This window comes from Ambystoma mexicanum, chromosome 11 (genome assembly GCF_040938575.1).
Source record: "Ambystoma mexicanum isolate Mex_15411 chromosome 11, UKY_AmexF1_1, whole genome shotgun sequence".
Taxonomy (NCBI): Eukaryota; Metazoa; Chordata; class Amphibia; order Caudata; family Ambystomatidae; genus Ambystoma; species Ambystoma mexicanum.
The window spans coordinates 873,129,632-873,152,049 of NC_090934.1; the positions used below are offsets into that span (position 1 = coordinate 873,129,632).

General features: G+C 48.3%; 1 protein-coding gene across 5 annotated transcripts in view; it reads right to left on the reverse strand.

Annotated features, from left to right (window-relative positions):
• The window catches only part of ANO9 (anoctamin 9), a 640,562-nt gene that overhangs the window by 141,549 nt on the left and 476,595 nt on the right, over window positions 1-22,418 (reverse strand). For all 5 annotated transcript variants that reach the window (XM_069623932.1, XM_069623931.1, XM_069623929.1 and 2 more), the window contains one exon: window positions 1,527-1,609. In XM_069623932.1, coding sequence (XP_069480033.1) covers window positions 1,527-1,609 — 83 coding nt within the window. The remainder of the gene's footprint in view (window positions 1-1,526; window positions 1,610-22,418) is intronic.

The following is a 22,418-nucleotide window of genomic DNA, read 5'->3' on the forward strand; positions in this document are numbered from 1 at the left end:
ACTGACCACAGAGGCAGGGGCAACCTGAGGGGAGGGTGTGAACAAGGAAGATGCGCAGGAAGAGGAGGGTAACCAAAGCTAAGGTGGGTTGGCATAAAAAGAAACATTGCATCTTCCGATTGCACCATTGCGAGTAAAGCATCAAGAAAAAGGTAGCTGAAAATACCTATTCACTCAGTCACCATGCATCGAAAACAGAGCGCACCTTTACCTCTCACTGTTGCTCCAGACCCAGAGCACTTTCTATCATCGAATTATCTGAAGGCCACACAACCACTCGTTCTTTCTGTTGCTCCAGACAATCGAATTTCTGCCCGTCTGTGTGCAAATGCCCATCTTCTTCAAACGAGTCTACAGTGCATTTGGAAATTGTAATTTGTGACAGTCCATGAAAAACTGTTTAGGCAGTACTTAGCAGTGGATTGTTTGGGAACATGTGTGTGAAATAGTGACTATGAAGGCACGTTAGGACAGTAACATGGTTAAAACGACCATCTTTTTTGTCCAAAATGTGGCCCACATTGGCCCAGCAATGTTGCCCATGCTGGACTTTCAGGCCGGCGCTTCAGGTATTGTTCTTTTGCCCTATGGGCTAGCTCGATCCTGTTCGCACACAACCGAAGCAAAGGGATTTCCCTGTGAAATCGTGAGGGCCTTTCTTTTACGAAGCAGTGTCTTTGTACGTCTTTGTAGATGGCTGTTCTCTGGAGTTAGAACATTTGAGTTCTTAAGCTGTGGGGACAGAGAAATCCCCTTGACGCCATTCATTTAAGAAGATTGTAGCTAGCTATCAATGTGAAGAATGCACCAGAATTCCATGGTTTTGGTGGAGGGGTTTCCCCCTTTTCCTGTGGTTGCGTTCATGGGACTCATATTAGCCTAGCAGGAAAGAAAGCTTGCCATGAGTTTGGGAATTAAATATCATTCCTACTGCTCAGGAATTGTATGCTGGGCAACTCAAATCCAGATCTGGACCTTCCAATGAGAGCTCCACTGCCTACGGATACACCCTCCCACTCAGGCATTCAAACTTACACTTTATACGTTCCATCAATTTGTGGCCCCAGAAATGGCGGGCGATTGCAGAGAAGATGTGCTCCTCAAAAGCCAGAAGTACAACGATAGAGAAAAGACACGTATGCATTTTGAGGGAGATAACATTAGTTGAGTTAACGCTACAGCCTTCTTTTGTTTGTGGTGATAAACAGGCACTACAGAGAAAAACATTAATAAAAGGATTACCTTTGCTTTCCATCGCTCTTACGCAAAAAATGTAGTATGTAACCCATTGACCTGTCAGGTCTGGAACCCAATGAAACTGTGTCAATTACTGCTGGTGTCCTGGTAAGAGGACACTGGGCTGGGAACACCAACCCATGCACACCATTCATAACCAGCAGCCAGGTGTGACTGGCATCAGTGGTCTGGAGCTGAACTATTCTTTTCCTCTACATCCCACTGGTTGAACCCCAAATAGACTCCAGCTGGGGGTAAAGTCAAACAAATTAGACAGGTCAATGTCTCACCTCATCTTCATCCCAGCTGTACAGGTTCCACCACGTGACGTCTTTGGCTCGCTGCCTCTTCCATAGCTCCAGGAATACGGTAGCTGCAGGTTTAAGCACAGAGCACAGCACATTGTTTTCATCATGTATAGCTGTGTAGGGGGTCCTCCCAGTAGGCAGACACAGTGAATACTCAAATCTACAAACATCTATGGACGCATACCTTTGTTAATTCAATAATATGTTACCATTGTGGACCAGGCAACCAGTTTGATTAAATCAGGACCTTTGATCCTTGCACAATGGTTCCCACAGGTATACCTGGCAAGAGACACAGGTCTACACCAGACTCAATGATATCCCTCCCCCACAGGGCAACATGAAGAGTTGCTGTCTGGCATTCTCAGGGAGGTCGCGGACGACATTTGGAAAAGGACAGGATATCCTGGAGTGACAGCACAAAATATGGCGCACCATGGAGCCCGTTCAATAACTGCTCTAAGGGTACAGTACCCAGACACATCGGACATAAGCGCAATTGTGGCATGCAAAATGCGTGAGGACGAAGACCCACTCCAATACATTCATGAGATTCAAGAACGTTGGCACCTTGAGACAAGAGAACCGTGGGACAAAACAGTGGGGTTATTTATTCACATATTATGGCAAGGATTGCCAGAACATGCACAGAAATATCTGAAGAAATTAGTGGGGATGGAAGCTAAACCATGGTCAGAGATCCAGCTATATATAGTGCACTATTGTTGGTTAATGCAGGTGAATGCAAGAAAGAAGTGGGAGGAGAGGAAGTAGGAAGAAGCAAAGTTAGTGCAGAAAAAACTATCAAAGTACACCATGGAAGGGCCGATGTTGACAAGCAGAGAGGGAGTAGTTACCCAGAACATACAAAATCGACCGCAAACAGTAGGAGGAGCCTTCGTAGGAAGGGGTGACACAAATTACTGGCCAAGGAGATGGGGAGGAGGGTTTGGATACCCAATGCAACAGTGTGGAGATGGATTTAATGAGTAACAGCCAAGACCAATGGGGGGTCCGGTACAAAACTGGCTATGCGGAAGGATAGATCACATATCACGAATGTGCAGAAAAAGGGGCAGAATGCAATGAAGGGGGAGAATGCCATATCAGCCCACATATCAGACAGAACAAATTGACTATTATGCTCAAGATCACAAGCACGCAGAGACATACGTGCCACAACCAGCACAAATAAAGAGCATGCACATGCAGCCATATCAGCCCATGACATATGAACCGCAAACACAGGAACATGCACAGCCACCTCAACCAGCACAGCAAGCACCAATGCAGCAGAACATTGTAGCCATGGCACACACAGACTCCATGATGTGGACTCCCATACGGAAGCTGGGAGGGAGTGATTGTAGTGGGGGGTAATCCTTTTACCTGGACAGGAAGGTCATTATATCCACAATAAGACAGCCCACAGACAAAATGGATGTGTTCGATCCTATCCATTACACTCAACCCAAACTAGGAACCACGTATAAGGGTGACAATAGGTGACAAGACTTTCTCCTTTCTCGTGGATACGGGGGCGACTCGATTCTGTATTGGAGAAGGGGAGATACCGAAGTCAGGCATTGCCATGAATGCGCAGGCATTCTCTGGGGCTACAGATTTGGTTCCTTTCACTGACGAACTTACAATCTCCATAGGAGAACACAACCTTACTATGTTATTGTTATATTCCCAACAGACACCATTAAACATTATGGGTAGGGACATGATGAGCCGATTTAACATGACCATTTAATTCAGTGACCAGAGGATAGTGTGCTCGACTCCAGGAATTCACTACATGAACATGAGGGAACATATCCAGGCATATTGTGGGCAGACTAAACAGAGGTGGGTGCCAGCAAATCTCAAGCTTTTCCAAAATGGAGTGGAAGTGCTGATAGAATGGCTTCAAGGGATACAAGGAAAATTTCTACGTATACCCAACATGATTCTGTTCAAACCAGAGTTTCACCTAGATGAGAGTGTAGAGGAACAGGTGGATGCATTTTCCCTAACTCCCGCCCCCTCACTGCTGTCATATTGGAACAGTAGGAGAAGAGCCCTCAATAGGACTCCATGTGCCGTCCCTATACCACATTGAGTGTATGAAAGACGAGATGCACTCAGACAACTGTATTGAATGTATCCTCGCACTGAGAGAGTAAAAGGATATTGTGTGGAAGGATGTCAGCACGCACCATTGGACATCATGAAGTGCTCAGTAAAATATGATTGAGGCATAGTGATGTCATGAAGAAGATGTGTGAGGACATACTGAAACATTATGAAAATACTTAAGACTGACAATGAAACTGAAGTGAAAAGAGAAACATGTACAAAATGATAAAGTAATCATATGCAAAAGAAGTCAATGTAACTTGCTAACCAATAATTGTACATACGTAGTAATGCAAAGTAGAGGAGACATATAGAAGCTTGCTATAGAGGAATATATAACATGGCTAGGATGGCCATAATTGGAAAATTTAAACCGGCTCATGCTAAGACTCAATCCAGCTACTTCAGAGACATACCAGGGTTGCTGAGTCAGGAGATGCTCGGAGACAGCTTCATGTGCAATACGAAAAGGAGTCTATGATGGCCTGGGATCAAGGATGCTATATTTAAAGAATATCTGCATGGCACAAAGGAGGCAGACGGATAAGCCATGGACGTGAGACACATTACTCTTAGATTAAAAAAGAAGAAAGCATTTGCAAGAGCCAGGTATTGGACAATTAACAATGGACAAGGCTCCTAGAAGACGGAATGAGCAAGTCCCTATAGAGGCCAAGAGGAGCAAGAACACCCAGCATTAGTAAATCAAATAGCAGTAAATAAGAGGTAAAGATGGACACATTTGTGTTCTCTTTACACCTGAGTCAAAAGTTGAAAATAAGGGCTATTCATTAAACCTTGGTTGAAGATAATGATGTGCTTACACTCCCTTGAATGTCCCAGAACAGAGACCAAGCTACAAGGTCAACTATAGACAGGAACCTTTGGCTAACGGTCAGACGGATGAGAGATGATCAACTAATTTGGAAAGTGGGGAGTAATCTGATGTGAATCAAGTACCTGTCTTGGACTTTGTAAAAACTTATGTGCTGCTAGCCGAGCCGAAAGTCCAAGGTTGGGTGGCAATGCCAGCCAATCAGTGGGTCTAACGGGTAACCTGCTATACAAGGTTGAATACTGTACGATGCCATTTCGTCTGCTATAATCAGTATTATACGTATTTAGAAGTAGTTTGAGGAGTGCCTTACAGATAAGAGACGGCCAATGTTGTACTAATCCCTATGTATTCTATAACTAGATATGTTCCGCTAACCAATCCCTCCTGTCAATAGGTTTTACAGTTTGCCATGTACCATGACATCATATATGATGCATGTTGGGGTATAAAACCTCTGTGCAATCAAGTTTTTGTGTGAGTGTGCAAGCATCAGTCCGATGTCTGCCAGTTTGCCTTGCTTTATTAAATTGAGAATAAAGTAGCACTTTGCCATATTCTTTGAGTCTGTCTGGTTATTTTGTATGAGATCTTTATTGGTAATCCCATCTAGCACAAGAGACTCTTCAAGGTGCTAGAGCACTAGAGGGAAGGACAGGTGATACCAAATAGAAATGTAGGCAATTATAGTAAGGGTAGAAAGACACAGGACGAGCATGCAGGACAGTAATCACGGTAGGAGAAGCGCACAGGCTGAATGACTTGACAGACAAGGAACTGTTTGGAGACGATTGTTCAGATCACGAGAAAGTGTTTTTCATGAGCATTACTCATTGGGTGAGGATACATTACAGGGAAGTACCACAGAGAATGGTTTTGCTGAAAAAAGTGCTATCACCATTTCTCAAGGAAGACTTAGCACAAATACCCAGTGTTCGATGGACTAGCAGTCCAGATGACATTGGCCTGTTAAAAGGGATAGGAGCTGTCAAAATAAAGCTCAAGCCAGGGGATATTTCATGAAGGGCAAGACAATATCCCCTATCTAGAGAGGCAGATGAAGGCATTTATGAGACGATCACCACTTTAGGAAAGCAGGGCATTATAGTCCCTTCAGAGTTACAGTGTAATAAAGCTGTGTACCCAGTGAAGAAGGACATGGGGGATCATTTTATTCAAGATCTACATCCTCTGAATCAAACTGTTGAGGCAGAATTTCCATAAATTCCCAATCCAGCAACAATTCTATGTAGTGTTCCGCCGGAAGGTAGCCATTTCATGGTAATAGATTTGAAGAGCGCCTTCTTTTCTATACCACGCCACGAAGAATCACAGGACTTGACTTCCTTCCTATATAGAAACCAGAAGTGGAAACACACAAGATTATCACAGGGGTACTGTGAATCACCCTGTGAATCACCCTCTATCTTAAATAGGGTCCTTCGAATGGACCTAGGGAACATACAGTTGGAGAGTACCATCATTCAGTATGTAGATGACATTTTGATTTCCAGCACGTCCGAAAGAGCAGTGTTGAAATGTCTCAGTGTACTTGTTAACAGTACTAGCAGGAAAGGCTTACAAGGTAGACATGGCAAAACTACAATATTGCCAGGAGGAAGTGTACATTGGGCAGTTGATATCACAGGAAGGCCGAAAGGTAACTCAGGAAAGGGTATCTTTCAAATGCTGCTGCCACAGACAGTGAGAGAGATGCAGCAATTCTTGGGCCTCTGCAATTACTGCAGAGCCTATGTATTCGACTACAGCACATAAATAAGACCCCTATTAAGTGGGCTTAATGAGGCACAGAGAGAGGATGGTAACCTATCATGGGCACACAAGATGACTGAAGCATTCGTGGAGCTGACAAAGGCAATATACACAGCTCCAGTGAAGTATTCCCGATTACAAGGACACATTCTTTTTGTTCTCACACTCCAGTGGAGTAGTGATGACAGCAGTGCTCACATAGAAGTCAACCTTAGGACACAAACCAGTGGCCTACCATAGCAGACTTTTAGACCCAGTGATGAGATTACATTACTCTTGAGAACAAGCATTGTCTGCTGCTGCATTCACGGTAGAAAAGTCAGCAAGTATCACAATGGGGTGCAGCACCACACTTCAAGTGAAGCATGCCCTCTTTGCGATCCGCGAAAAGCTCAAACACACATTGACTACACAGAGAGCATCTCTGGATGTGAGAGGCGAGTAACTAAAATCTAGAGATAAAGGTAGTGAGATGCAGAATTAGAAACCCAGTGACATTCATAGCTGAACCAGTGGAGGAAGAAGACTATGTGCCTGACTGTGCTACGAACATTATGACGACAGTATAAACACAATAGGCTACTGATTACCCCTCCCTTGTTTGCACACCTATTTGTGAGCACTCTTTATGCTATAGTCAATTTTAGCATTTCATTGTCCAGCCCAAAAACAGGATTATCAATCCAAAAATATAAATGTAGAGCTTACAAAAATGTGTATACAAATTCATTGTTTTACATATAACACAATTTTGATACCAAAGTTAATTCAGATAAGCATTAACATTTCAGATAAACCTTTAATATAAAATCTTTTTATGTCTTGAAGTTAGTAACAGTGTGGTTTAGTTGCTTCTGAACATATTCACTATTCTTACTACAATTCTGCTCTATTTTTTTCATAATTGATTCAGATAAAAAACATGCACAGAACAACAAAAAGGTGTCTGCGTTTTTACTCAGACACCTAGATGGAAAAAAGGATCGACAGATGTCATTCAAGCAGTTGTGTTGTCTACACGTTTCAGCCCTTATACATTGATCCAAATGTTATTGACAGATAAATGATGGGCTTTCTCCATGACGGTTCTTCTTATGTATGTGAAAGAATCAATACAACCCTTTCTTCGAAACAATCATGCTATAATGTGAGAAAAAATAATAAAACTTTGTAATTGGTATTGGTATTGTTTATTTATAAAGCACCTATATACAGGCAAGTGTTTCAAAGCGCTCAAGGAGAGTGGGAACATGGGGAAAAAAAACAGCAGTCGCTCAGAGCCCTTGAATTTCTGAGACGATAATAGTATGCAACATGCAGAGTAAGTGCGAAAAATGAATTTAACAACAGAGGACAAAGCAAATAGGCCTGACGGTGATTCTGCAGTTTTACACAGTGCGATTAGGGGGTGAAGACTGTCTTCAGTGCATTTGTCATGCTCAAGTGCCTAGACGGTGACAGGGAGGGGGAGGTCCAAGTGCACCTGGTCAGTGGAGACTAGGTAAGTGCAGAGAGAGCCACTCTCTTGTTTTTTTTTTTAAGTGCAGTGATGGTGGGCGGGATGTAGGGCCCTGAGGCAAGTGCGAGAGAGGACTGGCGGGGACTTGTGAATCTCTGAGGAACACCAGACGGCCAGTCAGCAAGCTGTAAGGAGGGGGAGGGAGGGAAGGAAAGAGCAGAGAGCTAGTTTAGCAGGGTAGGAGAGAGAGAAGGAAGAGGAGAAGAGGAGAAGAGGAAGGTCCGGAGGAGTTTCTGGAACTTAAGAAGATCAGGCTCAAGACGGAGGGTGACAGGGAGGCTATTCCAGAGGGAGGTACCTGCTGAGGATAAGGCTCTCCCTCCAAGTCTCTGCTTGGAGAACCGCAGATGGTTGGAGGTAGATGAGCGGAGGGCTCGTGAGGGACAGTATTTAGGTAGGCAATGTTGCAGGTAGGTTGGTCCCAGTCTCCAGAAAGCCTTGAGGACCTTGCAAAGGGTCTAAAACTTGATCTTTGCAGCCACAGGGAGCCAATAAAGGGATTTCAGCACCGGAGGGATGCTATCCCAGGGCTTGAGACCAAGGATAAGTCTTGCGGTTCTGTTCTGGATGAGTTGTAGAAGAAGGGAGATTAAGGAAGAAGCTGTTGCAGTAATCAAGCCTAGAGAGAACCAGCGCTCTGGAGACAGTGAGCCACTGGGGGAAAGTAAGAAAAGGTAGAGTACCTCTGAAGAGGTGTAGCTGATGGTTGGATTTTTTTTAGAGATGTCCGAAATGTGTGAGGAGAAGGAGAGCGTGGAGTCGAAGGTGACCCTAAGGTTTTTAGCCTTGCAGGTGGGTGCGGGTGCAGGGCTAAGGGAGGCCGGCCAGAGTGAAAGTGGCAAAGCAGGAGCAGGGTTCCCATTGCGAACGATCTCAGTCATACTGGCATTGAGGCAGAGGTCGTTTGCAGCACAGCATGATTGTTAGCCGACAGACAGTCAGATATGTGCAAGGAGGAGGAGGCGGCCGAGGGTAGCCTGAAGGATAGCTGGGTGTCATCCGCTTAACACTGGTAGTTAGAGGTGAAAGTGGCAATCACACGTGCCAGGGCAGCCATATAGACATTGACGACTATGTCAGAGGTGGACACCATAACAAAACAATAGTGTAAGTTTCAATCTAGAGTGTGGAAAACTAACCTTACTTTGATAGGGGTGTAGATGGGCTCTTTAAGTTGTTTATCTCAATCTGCATGTGGCTTGGTAGCTTGTATCTGCTTCAAAAACACATAACCTTAATTTAGTATTCTGTTAACAGGATTCTTGTCCAAAAGAGGTTTTATTTCTATGTACGTCATACAGAGGATAACAAATTCACACTAACCTCAGAATAGCCTAAACTGTCTTGAAGCCTTTTGAATCCCATGTTGATGCCCAGTATTCTTACTTATCAAGTGTGGTATGGAAAGTACTGTTATTATTTGCCTCCAATTGCCTTCATTCTTATAGTTTATCGGAATGAAATTTGGTATAAAATGGTGTTATATGTAAAACAATGCATTGTTTTAAAGATCTATGAATACATTTATATTTTTTGGATTGATAATCCTTTTTTTTGGTTAGGAAATGAAATGCTAAGATTGACTATAGCATATATAGAGTATGTTCACAAATGTGTGTAGTCAAGGGAGGCGTAATTAGTCGCCAATTTTATTTATATAGTCTTAAAGGCATCTTCCCCAGTGGCGACTGGTCACTCAACAACAAATTTGGGAAGTACCCATCATTAATACACATTATGACGACATCCATAAAGTGGGAGAGAATGTCCTTGAGGGGGCAGAAATACTCTTCATTGATGGGTCATCAACTATAGACCAGACGATGGGTGAAAGGCATACTGGGACAGCAGTGGTGAAAATTAATGTAGACGGGACAGCCAAAGTAGTAGCAAGCAAGAGATTGCTTTCACATTGTAGAGAAGGAGCCAAGTACCCCACCTCAACCAACTCGCCCATATTGCCTATATGTTGGGTACCAGAGTGTGAAACTCGAGCAGTACCAGGGGAAGTGCCCATACCCAAGAGACTTCTGGAGGCAAGGTTCCCGTTGAGGAAACCATACCTACATCCAAGACGGTATGATGGCTATTTGAATGAAAACCCAGAAGGAAAAGGACGAATGCACGAGAGAGCAGATTGGTGACATCATGCGAGAGTCAAGCTGACGTACATAGAAGAGATGCAGAGACGAGAAAATGCGGATATTCTATAAGGCATCAAGAATGTAACAAAGATAAGCAACATCTTAGGCTCAAGATGAAGTGGCTTATGCTGAAGAAACGATTAAATTATTAAAGTCAATTCACATGTACAGATGCAAAGTAACGCAAGCAGATGACGTTTTCATGAGGCTACCTTTATAGTAAAATAGATTGCGGCAAGCGCCAATATATATATATACACGTGTAAAAAGTAAGATTACGGAATGGGGTCTTCCACCAAGCATTATAGCAAAGATAAGAAGAAGGAAAAAACTTTATTTTCCAAATATGTCGCAGTAAAACAATAAGTGAATTACAGGCGAATTTCAGAATTGCGAGGTTGAATGAGCCAAGAAGCCAAGGTAACGGCTGGAAGGAACAGGAATTAGTTGCAATCTGTGAAGGAATTAACCACCTTTTCTGAAGGCGTGAATAAGAAAAAAGAAGACATCAGAGGCTCATTGGAAAATAGTCTTCTTTTTAATACGCCTTTGCTCGATTTTGTGGTATTCAGTCACGTGGAGGGAGGAAGATGGACGAGCATGATGGTCACACCTATGCACGAGAAATGAGTATCTCTACACCCTGTATTCTGCAGGAACAGAGAACATTTTCAAGGACAAGTTCAAAAGGCCTAATTGATAGCAGACCACTGAGGTGATGATGGATGATGTTCTAATTTATGAGAAGCTATGGTCATGACCAGCTCACCAAGCACCTGGCAGTGTGGCCTGCGTGTTGCTAGTGTGGGTGGAAGAGGGATGAAGGAAGTTAGAAATCAGCCAATGATCGAGGACTGCATGATTAGGAGCCCTATCGTTAAGTAACCAATTGGACGTCGTGTATTAAGTGACGTTCATAGTGACCTGTTTTGAGGGAAGGGCTTAGTTGCCCCACCTGATGTTAAGAAACCTATCACTACTTTCACGCCCATTATACTAGTATGGAACATATACGAAGATATTCCTTTAGAGCCAATCACACTTGCTAGTAGCTTTTGTAGTTTGCCACATAGGAGGACGTTCGTAATATGCAGGTTGTATGATGAGATTTTAGTATAAAAGAGTGTTTTTTTGTGAAGTTCATTGATATCTTGCTATGATACGTCCAATGACGTTTGTTGTACTCCCTGTTTTAGTTAATTGCTATTAAAACAGTTATCTTGTTGCCTACTTTCTGAGACATTTTGTTTATTGATGTTTTGAGTAAACTCTGCATCCCCATTCATCTCAGAGTATTGCTACCTCGTCTTAAAGGGCTGGAAGTTCTCCAGTTCAACATTTCTCACCGAAAGCAGCAGAATTATTGGCTCTCATAATGGCCTTAGAAGCACAAAAAAGACAAGGCGGCTACAGTGTATTCCGATTCGGCCTTTGTGACATCTACAGTACACACTGGACTGCCACGATGGCAGAAGAGGGACTTCCGATGTGTTGACAGCACACCAGTGCAACACGCGCCCCTATTGGGCAGACTCATAGACGTGCTACAACTCCCATCAGCCATAGCGGTCGCAAAGTGCCAAGCACACACGAAGAGGGAGGACTTACAGGCCGATTCATGGAATTAATGTGCACCGAAAAAACGGCGCACGCGTGCGAAAACGTGCGATTCGCAGTGAAATAGCGAAAATCGCAGTGCAAGTGCGATTATCGCACAGAAAACATTGCACATCTATTCATGGAAGCCCGTGCACGCGCAAAATGTGGGATGTGCGCTGAAAAAGTGCGCGGCGCATGCTGGCGCACAGGTCATCGAACGCCGTGCGATAAGGCCACAGCGAATTCGCACATAACAAAAGTAGGCGTAACACGGGGCGTCACACGCAGAATGGGGAACAACTCGTGAAAATGTGGGCATCACGGGGGAAGTACAGGAGGCAACGCTCGCCTACAACACGTATTCATGGAATCGAATAGGGAAAAACAGCGCACAGCCAAAGACGCGCACAGGCCCATACATGTCCGCCACACGAAAGCAGGTGGTAGCGTCCCTGCGCAGGAAAAAAATGTGCACCAAAGTGCTATACACGCGATCGGGCCTGGTGGAGCGTGTGCGTGTATTTCAGAGGTGCGCGAGAAGTTTCACACGCGATCGGGCCTGGGGGAGCGTGTGCGTGTATTCCAGAGGTGAGCGAGAAGTTTCTCACACGCGATTGGCCTGGGCGCGTGTATTTCAGGGGTGCGTGAGAAGTTCCACACGCGATTGGCCTGGGCGCGTGTATTTCAGGGGTGCGTGAGAAGTTCCACACGCGATTGGCCTGGCGCGTGTATTTCAGGGGTGCGCGAGAAGTTCCACACGCGATTGGCCTGGGGGAGCGTGTGCGTGTATTTCAGAGGTGCGCGAGAAGTTTCACACGCGATCGGGCCTGGGGGAGCGTATGCGTGTATTCCAGAGGTGCGCGAGAAGTTTCTCACACGCGATTGGCCTGGGCGCGGGTATTTCAGGGGTGCGCGAGAAGTTCCACACGCGATTGGCCTGGGCGCGTGTATTTCAGAGGTGCGCGAGAAGTTCCACACGCGATTGGCCTGGGCGCTTGTATTTCAGGGGCTCGCGGGTGTTTTTACACGCGATCGGGCTTGGGGGAGCGGGGTACGTGTATTTCAGGGGCTCGCGGGTGTTTTTACACGCAATCGGGGCTGGGGGAGCGGGGTACGTGTATTTCAGGGGCTCGCGGGTGGTTTTACAAGCGAGCGGGCCTGGGGGAGCGGGGTACGTGTATTTCCGGGGCTTGCGGGTGTTTTTACAAGCGATCGGGCCTTGGGGAGCGGGGTACATGTATTTCAGGGGCTCTCGGGTGGTTTTACACGCGATCGGGCCTGGGGGAGCAGGGTACCACTCACCGTCTGCCTTGCGTGTAGAAGAACGCGTAGCCAACACCCACCCGCTGTGAAGTAATAGCGTGTGAACCCCAACGCCTGCAAAACACACGCACCGCACCCCACGAAAAGCAACGCCCGTGCGCGATACGTCACAGACACGCATACGTGCTAAGGGCCTTTGGTCCAATGGAATCGCGTATGCGTGCTGACGCGCTTACGTGCTAAGGGCCTTTCCTCGATTCACACGCTGACGTGCAGAATTTTCATGTGCCTAATCACTCCGTATCAAGCTGGCCACGCGTAAGCACACGGAAGACCACGCTCCTGCCAAAAAGGCCGAATTACTGCCCCCCAGAGCCCCGAGCAGCCTCCCACGAGCCATCTGCTGCTGCCTGCCTGCTGCCACCGTGCCCTGCCATTTGGTGCCTGCACATCAGCCATCTGCAGGGGTCCAGTTGCTGTGTCCACCCCTGCTGGAACAGAACACTCCCGAATGGGATACCATCGCTCCACAGCCCAGCCCCAGGACCCAGTTGCCCACCCACGCCTGCCTCGGGGGTCGCCATGTCGGGGCAAACACCATCCGAGACCACTGGCGACCCCCAGCCAGAGGGGCAGAGGGCCACCAGCTTCAGTCAGAAGGAAGTTGGTGTCCTGGTAGAGCTTGTCCTGAGGCATTATGATACCCTCTTCCGATCATCACGCGCCGACAAGGAAGGACGGGACAGGATCTGGGACGACTATGTGGTTGCCATCAAAGCGGAGGGGGTGGCAACCCGCAACATCAAGCAAGTCAAGAAGCGCTGGGAGGACTTCAGGTCCAGGACCCTCAAAGGCCCGGCGCCTCGTGGAGGGGGGCCGGGGCAGCATGAGTACCATCCAGCTGAGGGTCCTGGAACGCGTACGCCCAGCGCTCCATGCCCAGATCCTTGAGAGGCAGACCCGTCTGGAGTCGAGCGGTAAGTGGCCAAGCATTGCTGTGCGAGACAGGGCATGTTGCAGCGTGCTGGTTGTCTGATACCAGCCTGTATGTGTGACATAGGCCATGTACACGTGTGTGTGTGCAGGGACATCATGGTCATGCATGTGAGACCAGTAATGTGTGAAGCACAAGGTTGGTGTATGTGTTTAAATGCAACATGGGGAGCCCTATGCGGAATGGACACATGAGAGCATGCCAGTCTCTGTTCCTGGACATGGTGGGGGTGAGGGATGTGTGCTGATGCCATGTACATGTATGGTGTCCATGTCTGTGTTTCTGAACTGCGTGTCTGTGACTTGTGAATGCCATGGATGCATGACACATGTCTGTGACAATGTTCAGAATCACTGATGCAGCCTAGTTATTCTTGCATCCACTGTGTCTGGGGTGTACGAGTCCAGATGGATGAAAGTACGCTGAAGTGTGTGCATGTGATAGGCATGACCCATGATGCATGTGAGTCCAAAAACATTGTATTCTTCAAGAGTCCCTTGGACATGTTTGCTTATGTCCATAGCATGTGCCATGCCTGTTACTGCATGTGTTTTGCCTGCACTGACCCATGTGTTGTGGAGGGACATGATGGAAGTGATCTTTGACAGTGCCACTCATCTGCTGTTGCCTCCTGTCTAGGGGACCATTGTACAGTACCCTGATGCTTGTGTTCTATGTCTCCCTCTACACAGTGCAAAGTGAAGAAGAGGGCGGAGACGGCGCTGTGGAGCTAAGCGGCGGGGATGCCCCCACGGCTGCAGCGGAAGGGGTGGGTGAGCCCCCACAGGGGCTTGCAACGGTGGAGGACGGTGTGGAGCCATCCAGGTTGGTGGTTTCCACAGAGGAGGTGGAGGCCGCTAATGAGCCGCACATGGGGCCTGGTGGGGGCATCCCTGCTGGTGCAAGTGGTGCAGTCCAGGGGCAGGGGCAGGAGGCAGCACAGGTCGCCGTGGAGGTGCCTGTGCATGTCACTGTCCCTGACACTGTAACTGCACCACCATGTACCAGCAGGGATGCCCCATCCCAGGCCCGTCCACAGGTAGGGGGGATGTCCATGTCATCTGACTCCCCTCCACCTGCGGACGAGGGGACCCCTGGCCGTATGGAGAAGGTCCTGATTGGTGTCGCGTTGCACACGGCTGTCTTCGTGATGAGGTGCGTGCTTCCCGGGGGAGCACGCACGTCATCACGAAGAGCACCGTGCCAAAGTGGCCCAGTTGGGAGCGGTCATGGTCGGGGGTCTCGTACATGTGTCGGGCACTCTGGCGACCCTCTCCTCCTATTTGGAGGCTATGCGCCAGTCGTACTACATGCCGTCTTCCGGCCCAGATGCCACCAGGGCCCCCTGTGGACCTGCCCCGACCAATGCAGCCACCTCGGTGGGGATCCCATCCCTGCCACAGTCAGGAGTCAGAGGTCCAGCAGGGGTGGACACACGAGCAACTGGACCCCAGCAGATGGAGGATGTGACGGCATCATCGGGCAGGGCACGGGCACGATGGCGTCGGTGGATTCCATCAGCCTGGATGCCGTCGTGCTGGCACAGGCAGTTGCGACGGAGGCAGCGGCAGGCTCGACGTGGGAGGCATCATGGCTCGGGGCCATCAACATCAGGGGTGCAGGCATCGGCCGGAGGGCAGGAGAACCCTGGAATGGGAGTGGCTACCGTGTGGGAGTGGTTGGGCCAGCAGATAGGTGCGGAGCGGCAGCGGGCAGAGGAGGAGCGGCTCACAATGGTCAGGGTGGAGAACTCCATGCGGAGGGCGCTGAGGCGGGCTGAGTGCCTCGAGGGTCTTCGCAGGGAGTTGGAGCTGGACACTGCATTATCCCTGCGGGACCTCGGGGCCAGGGAACATGCCCGCCTCCAAGCCATTGAACAGGAGTTCGATGATGCCCTGGCCCATGACAACCAGGGAGCCGTCGGACTAGCCCGCTGCCCTTGTAAATAGTTATGCAGTTAGTATTAGGTTTCCTTTGCTTTTTTATTTATTTTGGACCTTTTGGACAATGGGCCACATTTTTGTATATAGTTTTTTTTATTAGGTAGTGTTGTTAGATAGGTTTCATTTCTTTTGTTGGGATCATGGACCCTGGCTTGTTCCTCTGTACATAGTTCACTGTTAGATTTTCTTTTTATTTTACAATTTACACATGGAGCAATGGCTTTCGATTATTATTTTCCATAGGATTTTCTTTTGTGGACTGTGACTTTGGACACCATTCCTTTGGATTATGATTTTTGGTTTAGCATTTTTTCACGGACATGCTTCTTTTTATTTTTTTACATTCCCATTTCTGTTTGTTTATTTTTTATTCAATTTATGTTTCCTTTAATACATATTTCTTGATCAAACTTCAATGTGTAGTATCATCTCATTGGTTTCATGCGTATCATGATATGGGTTTTGAGATTCACTGACACCCATTGGGTGTATGTGAGGGACATGTGTTCGTTTCCAAACTTGCAATTGGTGTTCTATCATGTTATTGCCATTTCTAAGTGGGTGGATGCAATACTCAGGTGGGTGTTCTGCATTTGGAGGCTGACCATAGGGACCAGGGATCTAGATTGTGATGACATGTTGGCTGGGGAACATGAGTTGGGGCCTGCTGGCAGGTGCCCCACAGTGCTGGGGGGTGGGTAGTGCAGGGGAACAGGAGTTGGGGCCTGGTGGAGGGTGCACCACAGTGCTGGGGGTGCAGGGGAACATGAGTTTGGGCCTGGTGGAGGGTGCACCACAGTGCTGGGGGTGCAGGGGAACATGAGTTGGGGCCTGGTGGAGGGTGCACCACAGTGCTGGGGGGTGGGGGTGCAGGGGGACATGAGTGGGGCATGAGTGGGGGCCTGCTGGCAGGTGCCCCGCAATGCTGGGGTGTAGGGGTGCAGGGGAACATGGGTTGGGGCCTGGTGGAGGGTGCACCACAGTGCTGGGGCTGGGGGTGATGGGAGACATGAGTTGGACATGAGTGGGGGCCTGCTGGCAGGTGCCCCACAGTGCTGGGGGGTGGGGGTGATGGGAGACATGAGTTGGACATGAGTGGGGGCCTGCTGGCAGGTGCCCCACAGTGCTGGGGGGTGGGGGTGCAGGGGAACATGAGTTGGGGCCTGGTGGAGGGTGCACCACAGTGCTGGGGGGTGGGGGTGCAGGGGAACATGAGTTGGGGCCTGGTGGAGGGTGCACCACAGTGCTGCGGGGTGGGGGTGCAAGGGGACATGAGTGGGACATGAGTGGGGGCCTGCTGGCAGGTGCCCCACAATGCTGGGGGTGGGGGTGCAAGGGGACATGAGTTGGTGATCAGTAGTGCAAGGAGACATGTGCCTTTGCTGGGGGGCATGCCCATGTTGGGTGGGCTGCCTGCGGGACATGACCAGGGATGCAGGGTAGTCCCCTGTGGTGTGGGCTGCCTGCAGGGGCCGTGGAGGGTGTACAGGGAACACCTGGGAGGACCCACACTGCCAAATCACATGTAGGACTCCCCGGCACCCCTGAAATACACGTACCCTGCTGAAATTGCATGTGAAAATTCTCGCGCACCCCTGAAATACACGTACCCTGCTGAAATCGCGTGTGATAATTCTCACGCACCCCTGAAATACACGCACACGCTCCCCCAGGCCCGATCGCGTGTGAAACTTCTCGCGCACCTCTGAAATACACGCGCCCAGGCCAATCGCGTGTGAAACTTCTCGCGCACCTCTGAAATACACGCGCCCAGGCCAATCGCGTGTGGAACTTCTCGCGCACCTCTGAAATACACGCACACGCTCCCCCAGGCCCGATCGCGTGTGAAACTTCTCACGCACCTCTGAAATACACGCGCCCAGGCCAATCGCGTGTGGAACTTCTCGCGCACCCCTGAAATACACGCACCCAGGCCAATCGCGTGTAAAACTTCTCACGCACCCCTGAAATACACGCGCCCAGGCCAATCGTGTGTGAAACTTCTCGCGCACCTCTGAAATACATGCACACGCTCCCCCAGGCCCGATCGCGTGTGGAACTTCTAGTGCACCCCTGAAATACACGCACACGCTCCCCCAGGCCCGATCGCGTGTGAGACTTCTCGCGCACCTCTGAAATACACGCACACGCTCCACCAGGCCCGTTCGCGTGTGAAACTTCTCGCGCACCTCTGAAAAACACGCGCCCAGGCCAATCGCGTGTGGAACTTCTCGCGCACCTCTGGAATACAATCGCCCAGGCCAATCGCATGTGGAACTTCTCGCGCACCTCTGAAATACACGCACACGCTCCCCCAGGCCCGATCGGGTGTGGAACTTCTCGCGCACCCCTGAAATACACACACCCAGCCCGTTCGCGTGTGAAACTTCTCGCGCACCTCTGAAATACACGCACACGCTCCCCCAGGCCAGGTCGCGTGTGAAACTTCTCACGCACGCGTGTTCCCGAAACCCGTAATACACGTTCCCCGCTTTGCGTTTGCTGTTTGCCAGTCCGGTAAACTGGTACAGGGTTGGCGCATCCCTTTGCGATGGTTTTGCGATCTTGATGGCTTTTCCTTGCGCGAGGGCGTTCTTGGGGGCGTAACTGCCGCTGCTGCAGGATCGCTGCGCCACTCTGCGCCACGTCTGCTTTTGGAGGCGAGAATCCATGAATACGCTGTGCGCGGAAATTGATTTTATCGCACGCGGCTGGCGCAGACATTCGCACGGGCACGCTGTGCGCCAGCCGCGTGCGACACTTTTGTGCGAATTTCCATGAATTACCCTGTTAGTCTCCTCTGGCAATGAAGCCACAGACACAGAAGCGAAGCGTGCCGCATATTTCATGGAAATAAATGAGTCTCCCACCCCATCTAACACACGTATACACATGCACAATCTGATATTGAAGGAAGGGTATAGTTCACTACCTGATACACAGATAATGGAATTTTAGGGAAGGCACCACTAGAGGAAAAGGAACTATGGGCATGAGGAGTTGTTCAATATCCCCTAGAGAAGCATTATGGCAACAGGATTGCACAGGCAAGCTAGTGATTCCAGTAGCATTGTTACAGATTGCATGCAACTGCATCATCCCACTCACTTAAGTAGGGACGTACTTGCCGCACAAATTTGTGAAGAGTGGTCCTGTCCAAATATGGTGGAGCATATAGCCGCATTTGTGGAAAATTGTACTGTTTGCAAAAAATATAATGTGGCCCAGCGTTGCGAGTAGTGTCTAGCCACCTTCGAGAGTTCATCTTTGATCTCATCATGTAAACCCTATCTGAAGAGTGTTTGTTTGGCAGAGTCCGTCCTCCTGGTTTCCGCTGCAATCCTTTGAAAGGTTGACACGTACGTCTGTACGTCTTGAGGACCCCGTTTGGTATCCAAGAGATTCTCGTATGAGGTGTATAGATCTTCTGGTCTTTCAAACCTTGTGCAGAATTGTTGAACAAAGTCTCCGTAATCGGTCAGAATAGGGTCAGAGTTGGTTACTAACAGGGTTGCCCAAGCCAAAGCATTACCTCCTAGGTTGGAGATAAGAAATACGACTCTTGCCTTGTCAGATCCGAACATCTTTGGACGAAAAGTAAAGTAGACCTGACATGCGTCGAGGAATTCATTCATTCCTTCTTTTAGGATTGCCTTCATACTTGCCACAGGGCAAGGGCATAGGGGGGAGATCATCCTGTATATCCTCCCTTTGTGTGACTTGTTGGCGTAAGGCAGCATTGTCAGCCTTTAATGCATTGTCATCGGCCTTTATTGCCTGTAGTTCAGCTGTTATCCCCTGAATGGCATTGACCAGTTCCTGGAACTGCTCCAAGCTGACCATCGTTTTGCGTTGCAAACTCTCAGATGTGGAGGGTTCTTTGCTTTGGACAATGCCCGGAATGCCCACCTCCTCCTCCTCCTCCTCACCTGTCTTTGGTCCTTCTGAGGAGCTCTCTGTAGATATTGTCCTTCTATCTCTCCAGGCCCCTTCTTGCCTTTTTTTGCAGAGCTTAGGACAAACTCTTCTGGAGGCCACCCTGCCAGTTAGCAATCTGCTTGGCAGTGGGACCCCCAGGGAGTCCATGACCCAAAGGAGTCCGGCCCCAATTCCAGGGAAAAAGCGTAGCTGAAAAAACCCTGGTTCGATGTTTCTCTGTGGTACGATAGAATTCCAGCGGGAGGAGACTACAATTCCCAGAAGTCTCTTCCGGTGATCTGGACAATGCGGGATCTAGGAAATCGAAGAAGAGGAGTGAAGTAGAAGGTATACTCCGGAATGGGAGCAGCAACAGAAGAGGAGCGGAGCCGGAGCAGGTAAGGAAATTGAACGGAGGTAAGCAATGCAGAAGTGGAGGTACATAGAGGCAGGAGGCGGGAGACACGGAGAAAGAAAGCAGAACGAAAGTAGGGAGGCAGAAAATATAGAAGCAGGATACTCACAAGGAATGCACGTAGGAAGAAACACAGCATTTAGACCCGAAGCGGAAGCAAGGGTTGCAACGTGTCAGCATTACGGATGGACGCGGAGATAAGCGTTAGTCCCCTGGGGGCGTGGCAAACAATCCAGACACTAGACTGCAGCAAACAGTTCCATTAGCGTTTCTTCCATAGCGTCCACAACTTCCAATACGGACGCGTCATGACAGTGAGGAGCAATGCCCCGCCCAATCGGGCCTTTCCAACATCTCCATGTAGATTATGTAGACCTGATCCAAGTCTGCTAAGGCTACCGTTATATGATAATAGTTGTATGCCTATTTTCCCAGTGGATCGAAGCTGGTCGCTGTTCACACTCGATACCCTCATGGCGGGCACATTCCTCGTTAGAGAGGTGTTCCCATGATGGGGGGTGTTCAAGGTCCTGCAATCTGACAATTAACCTCCTTTTGTAAATTAGACTTTTTAAACACATTACAGCTCTATTGGGGATTAAACACACATTTTCCTGTGCTTATCACCCACAAGCGAATATAATATGTGAGAGTCTCAATGGCCTATTGAAAGAGAAAATAACCAATATTAAAGCCACATTGAAAAAGGGATGGTTTCATTGCGTGCCCCTAGCTTTGTTCGCATTGCGCAATTAGCCTTGATCCGACCACCATTTAACTCCCCATGAGGTGGTGACAGGGCGACGCAAGCGACTCCCACTTGCGACTCCCACTAGAATGCTGACAAACACCCATAGTTCTGCTGTTGTCTTAGGTGATAAAATGCACGATTACCTTGCTTCGATGATGGCTAGTGCCTCTTCTATCTCTCGACAGCTACAATCCGGGTGGGAGAGGTCAAAGAAAGTTGAAGAAGACAGCATACCAGAAACAAACTCCGAACTACTGAAGCAGCCACTGCTTTATCCTGGAGACTCTGTATATTTCCGAACATTTGTTAGGCTTTTGTTCAAACCTAGGTTTGAGGGACCGTTTTCTGTAGAGCAGGCCACTTATCGAGTGGTAAAACTGTGTAGCAAGAAAGGCTGAACTATATTGGAGAGGTCAAACTCTGCCGAGGTGAGACCTCTTCCCGCCAGATCGAAGACAATTTAATGCAAGAAGAACAAGACAAAGGAAAAGCACCACAACAAAGATTAACTCAATCTATGAATAGAGTTAGGGAAGGACAAAATGCAGAATTAGATTCCTCACACTAAGTATTCATCGTGAAAGTAAAAGGACTGCTTTAAATACATGGTTCCGTACCTGAACACACCCTTCGAGGAGCACTTTACCAGATTTGTAATTGAGTCTGAATCGATGATCCCATCTAGATTGCTTTTTCATGCTTTCCTTCTTTATGTGGCACAAACATATCCACGTCTGACCCATGGAGATCCATCTGTCATCAGATTACTGAGCAGTGCTAGAGTTCATTTGGTGTGGGAACGATTGCTTTTTGCAAAACTCATCCAATATTACAGGAAAAGAGCTTAGATAACACACCAAAACTATATCATCATGTTTGAGACTTTTCAGGTGATACCTACAGATTTTCAGAACACAGAGGACATCACTACTACAGAAAATGAGAACTGTAATTCAAACTGTTGTGTCGTTACACACAGGATTCTATTATTGCATGCACATTCCTTGAATCCTACTAACTCAACCCCTATTCATGCTTTTATGGAAGCCATATCTGGGCCGAGGACTAATACTGCTAGAGAAGTAAAAAGATTTAAACGCAGTACAGACAGACTTTGAACAGTGTGAGAAACCCGAAGGTGTCTCACCAGCTAGTCCCCACAGAATTGTCATACAGGTGGCCAGGACATGGCCATCACTATTAGATTCCGTGCCTGGTGGGGACCAGTGAGGGAGGATCACCTGGATGAGGGGTCTTTGGGGAGTGGAAGTGGGACACCAATGGTTGAGACACGGTACCACCTTCCTTAACACCTTTTCCCCATCCTACCCCATAGGATACTTTGAAGCTCTACCCCCCCCCTTCCAACACGAACACTTTCTTACACCGTGAAAGACAATGGACTAACACCAGAGCCGTTTACATGATGTGACCCAACACAAGGGTCAGGCAGAGTCAGTCAATTGACAATAACTACACCCACCTGACGGCCCTTTCTCTTGCACACATGGATAAAAGGTAGAGCATGAGAGCACTTTTTGAGCAAGGGTAAACACACAAGGAGGCAGCTATTCCAGGATGGCAGTTCAAACAGAA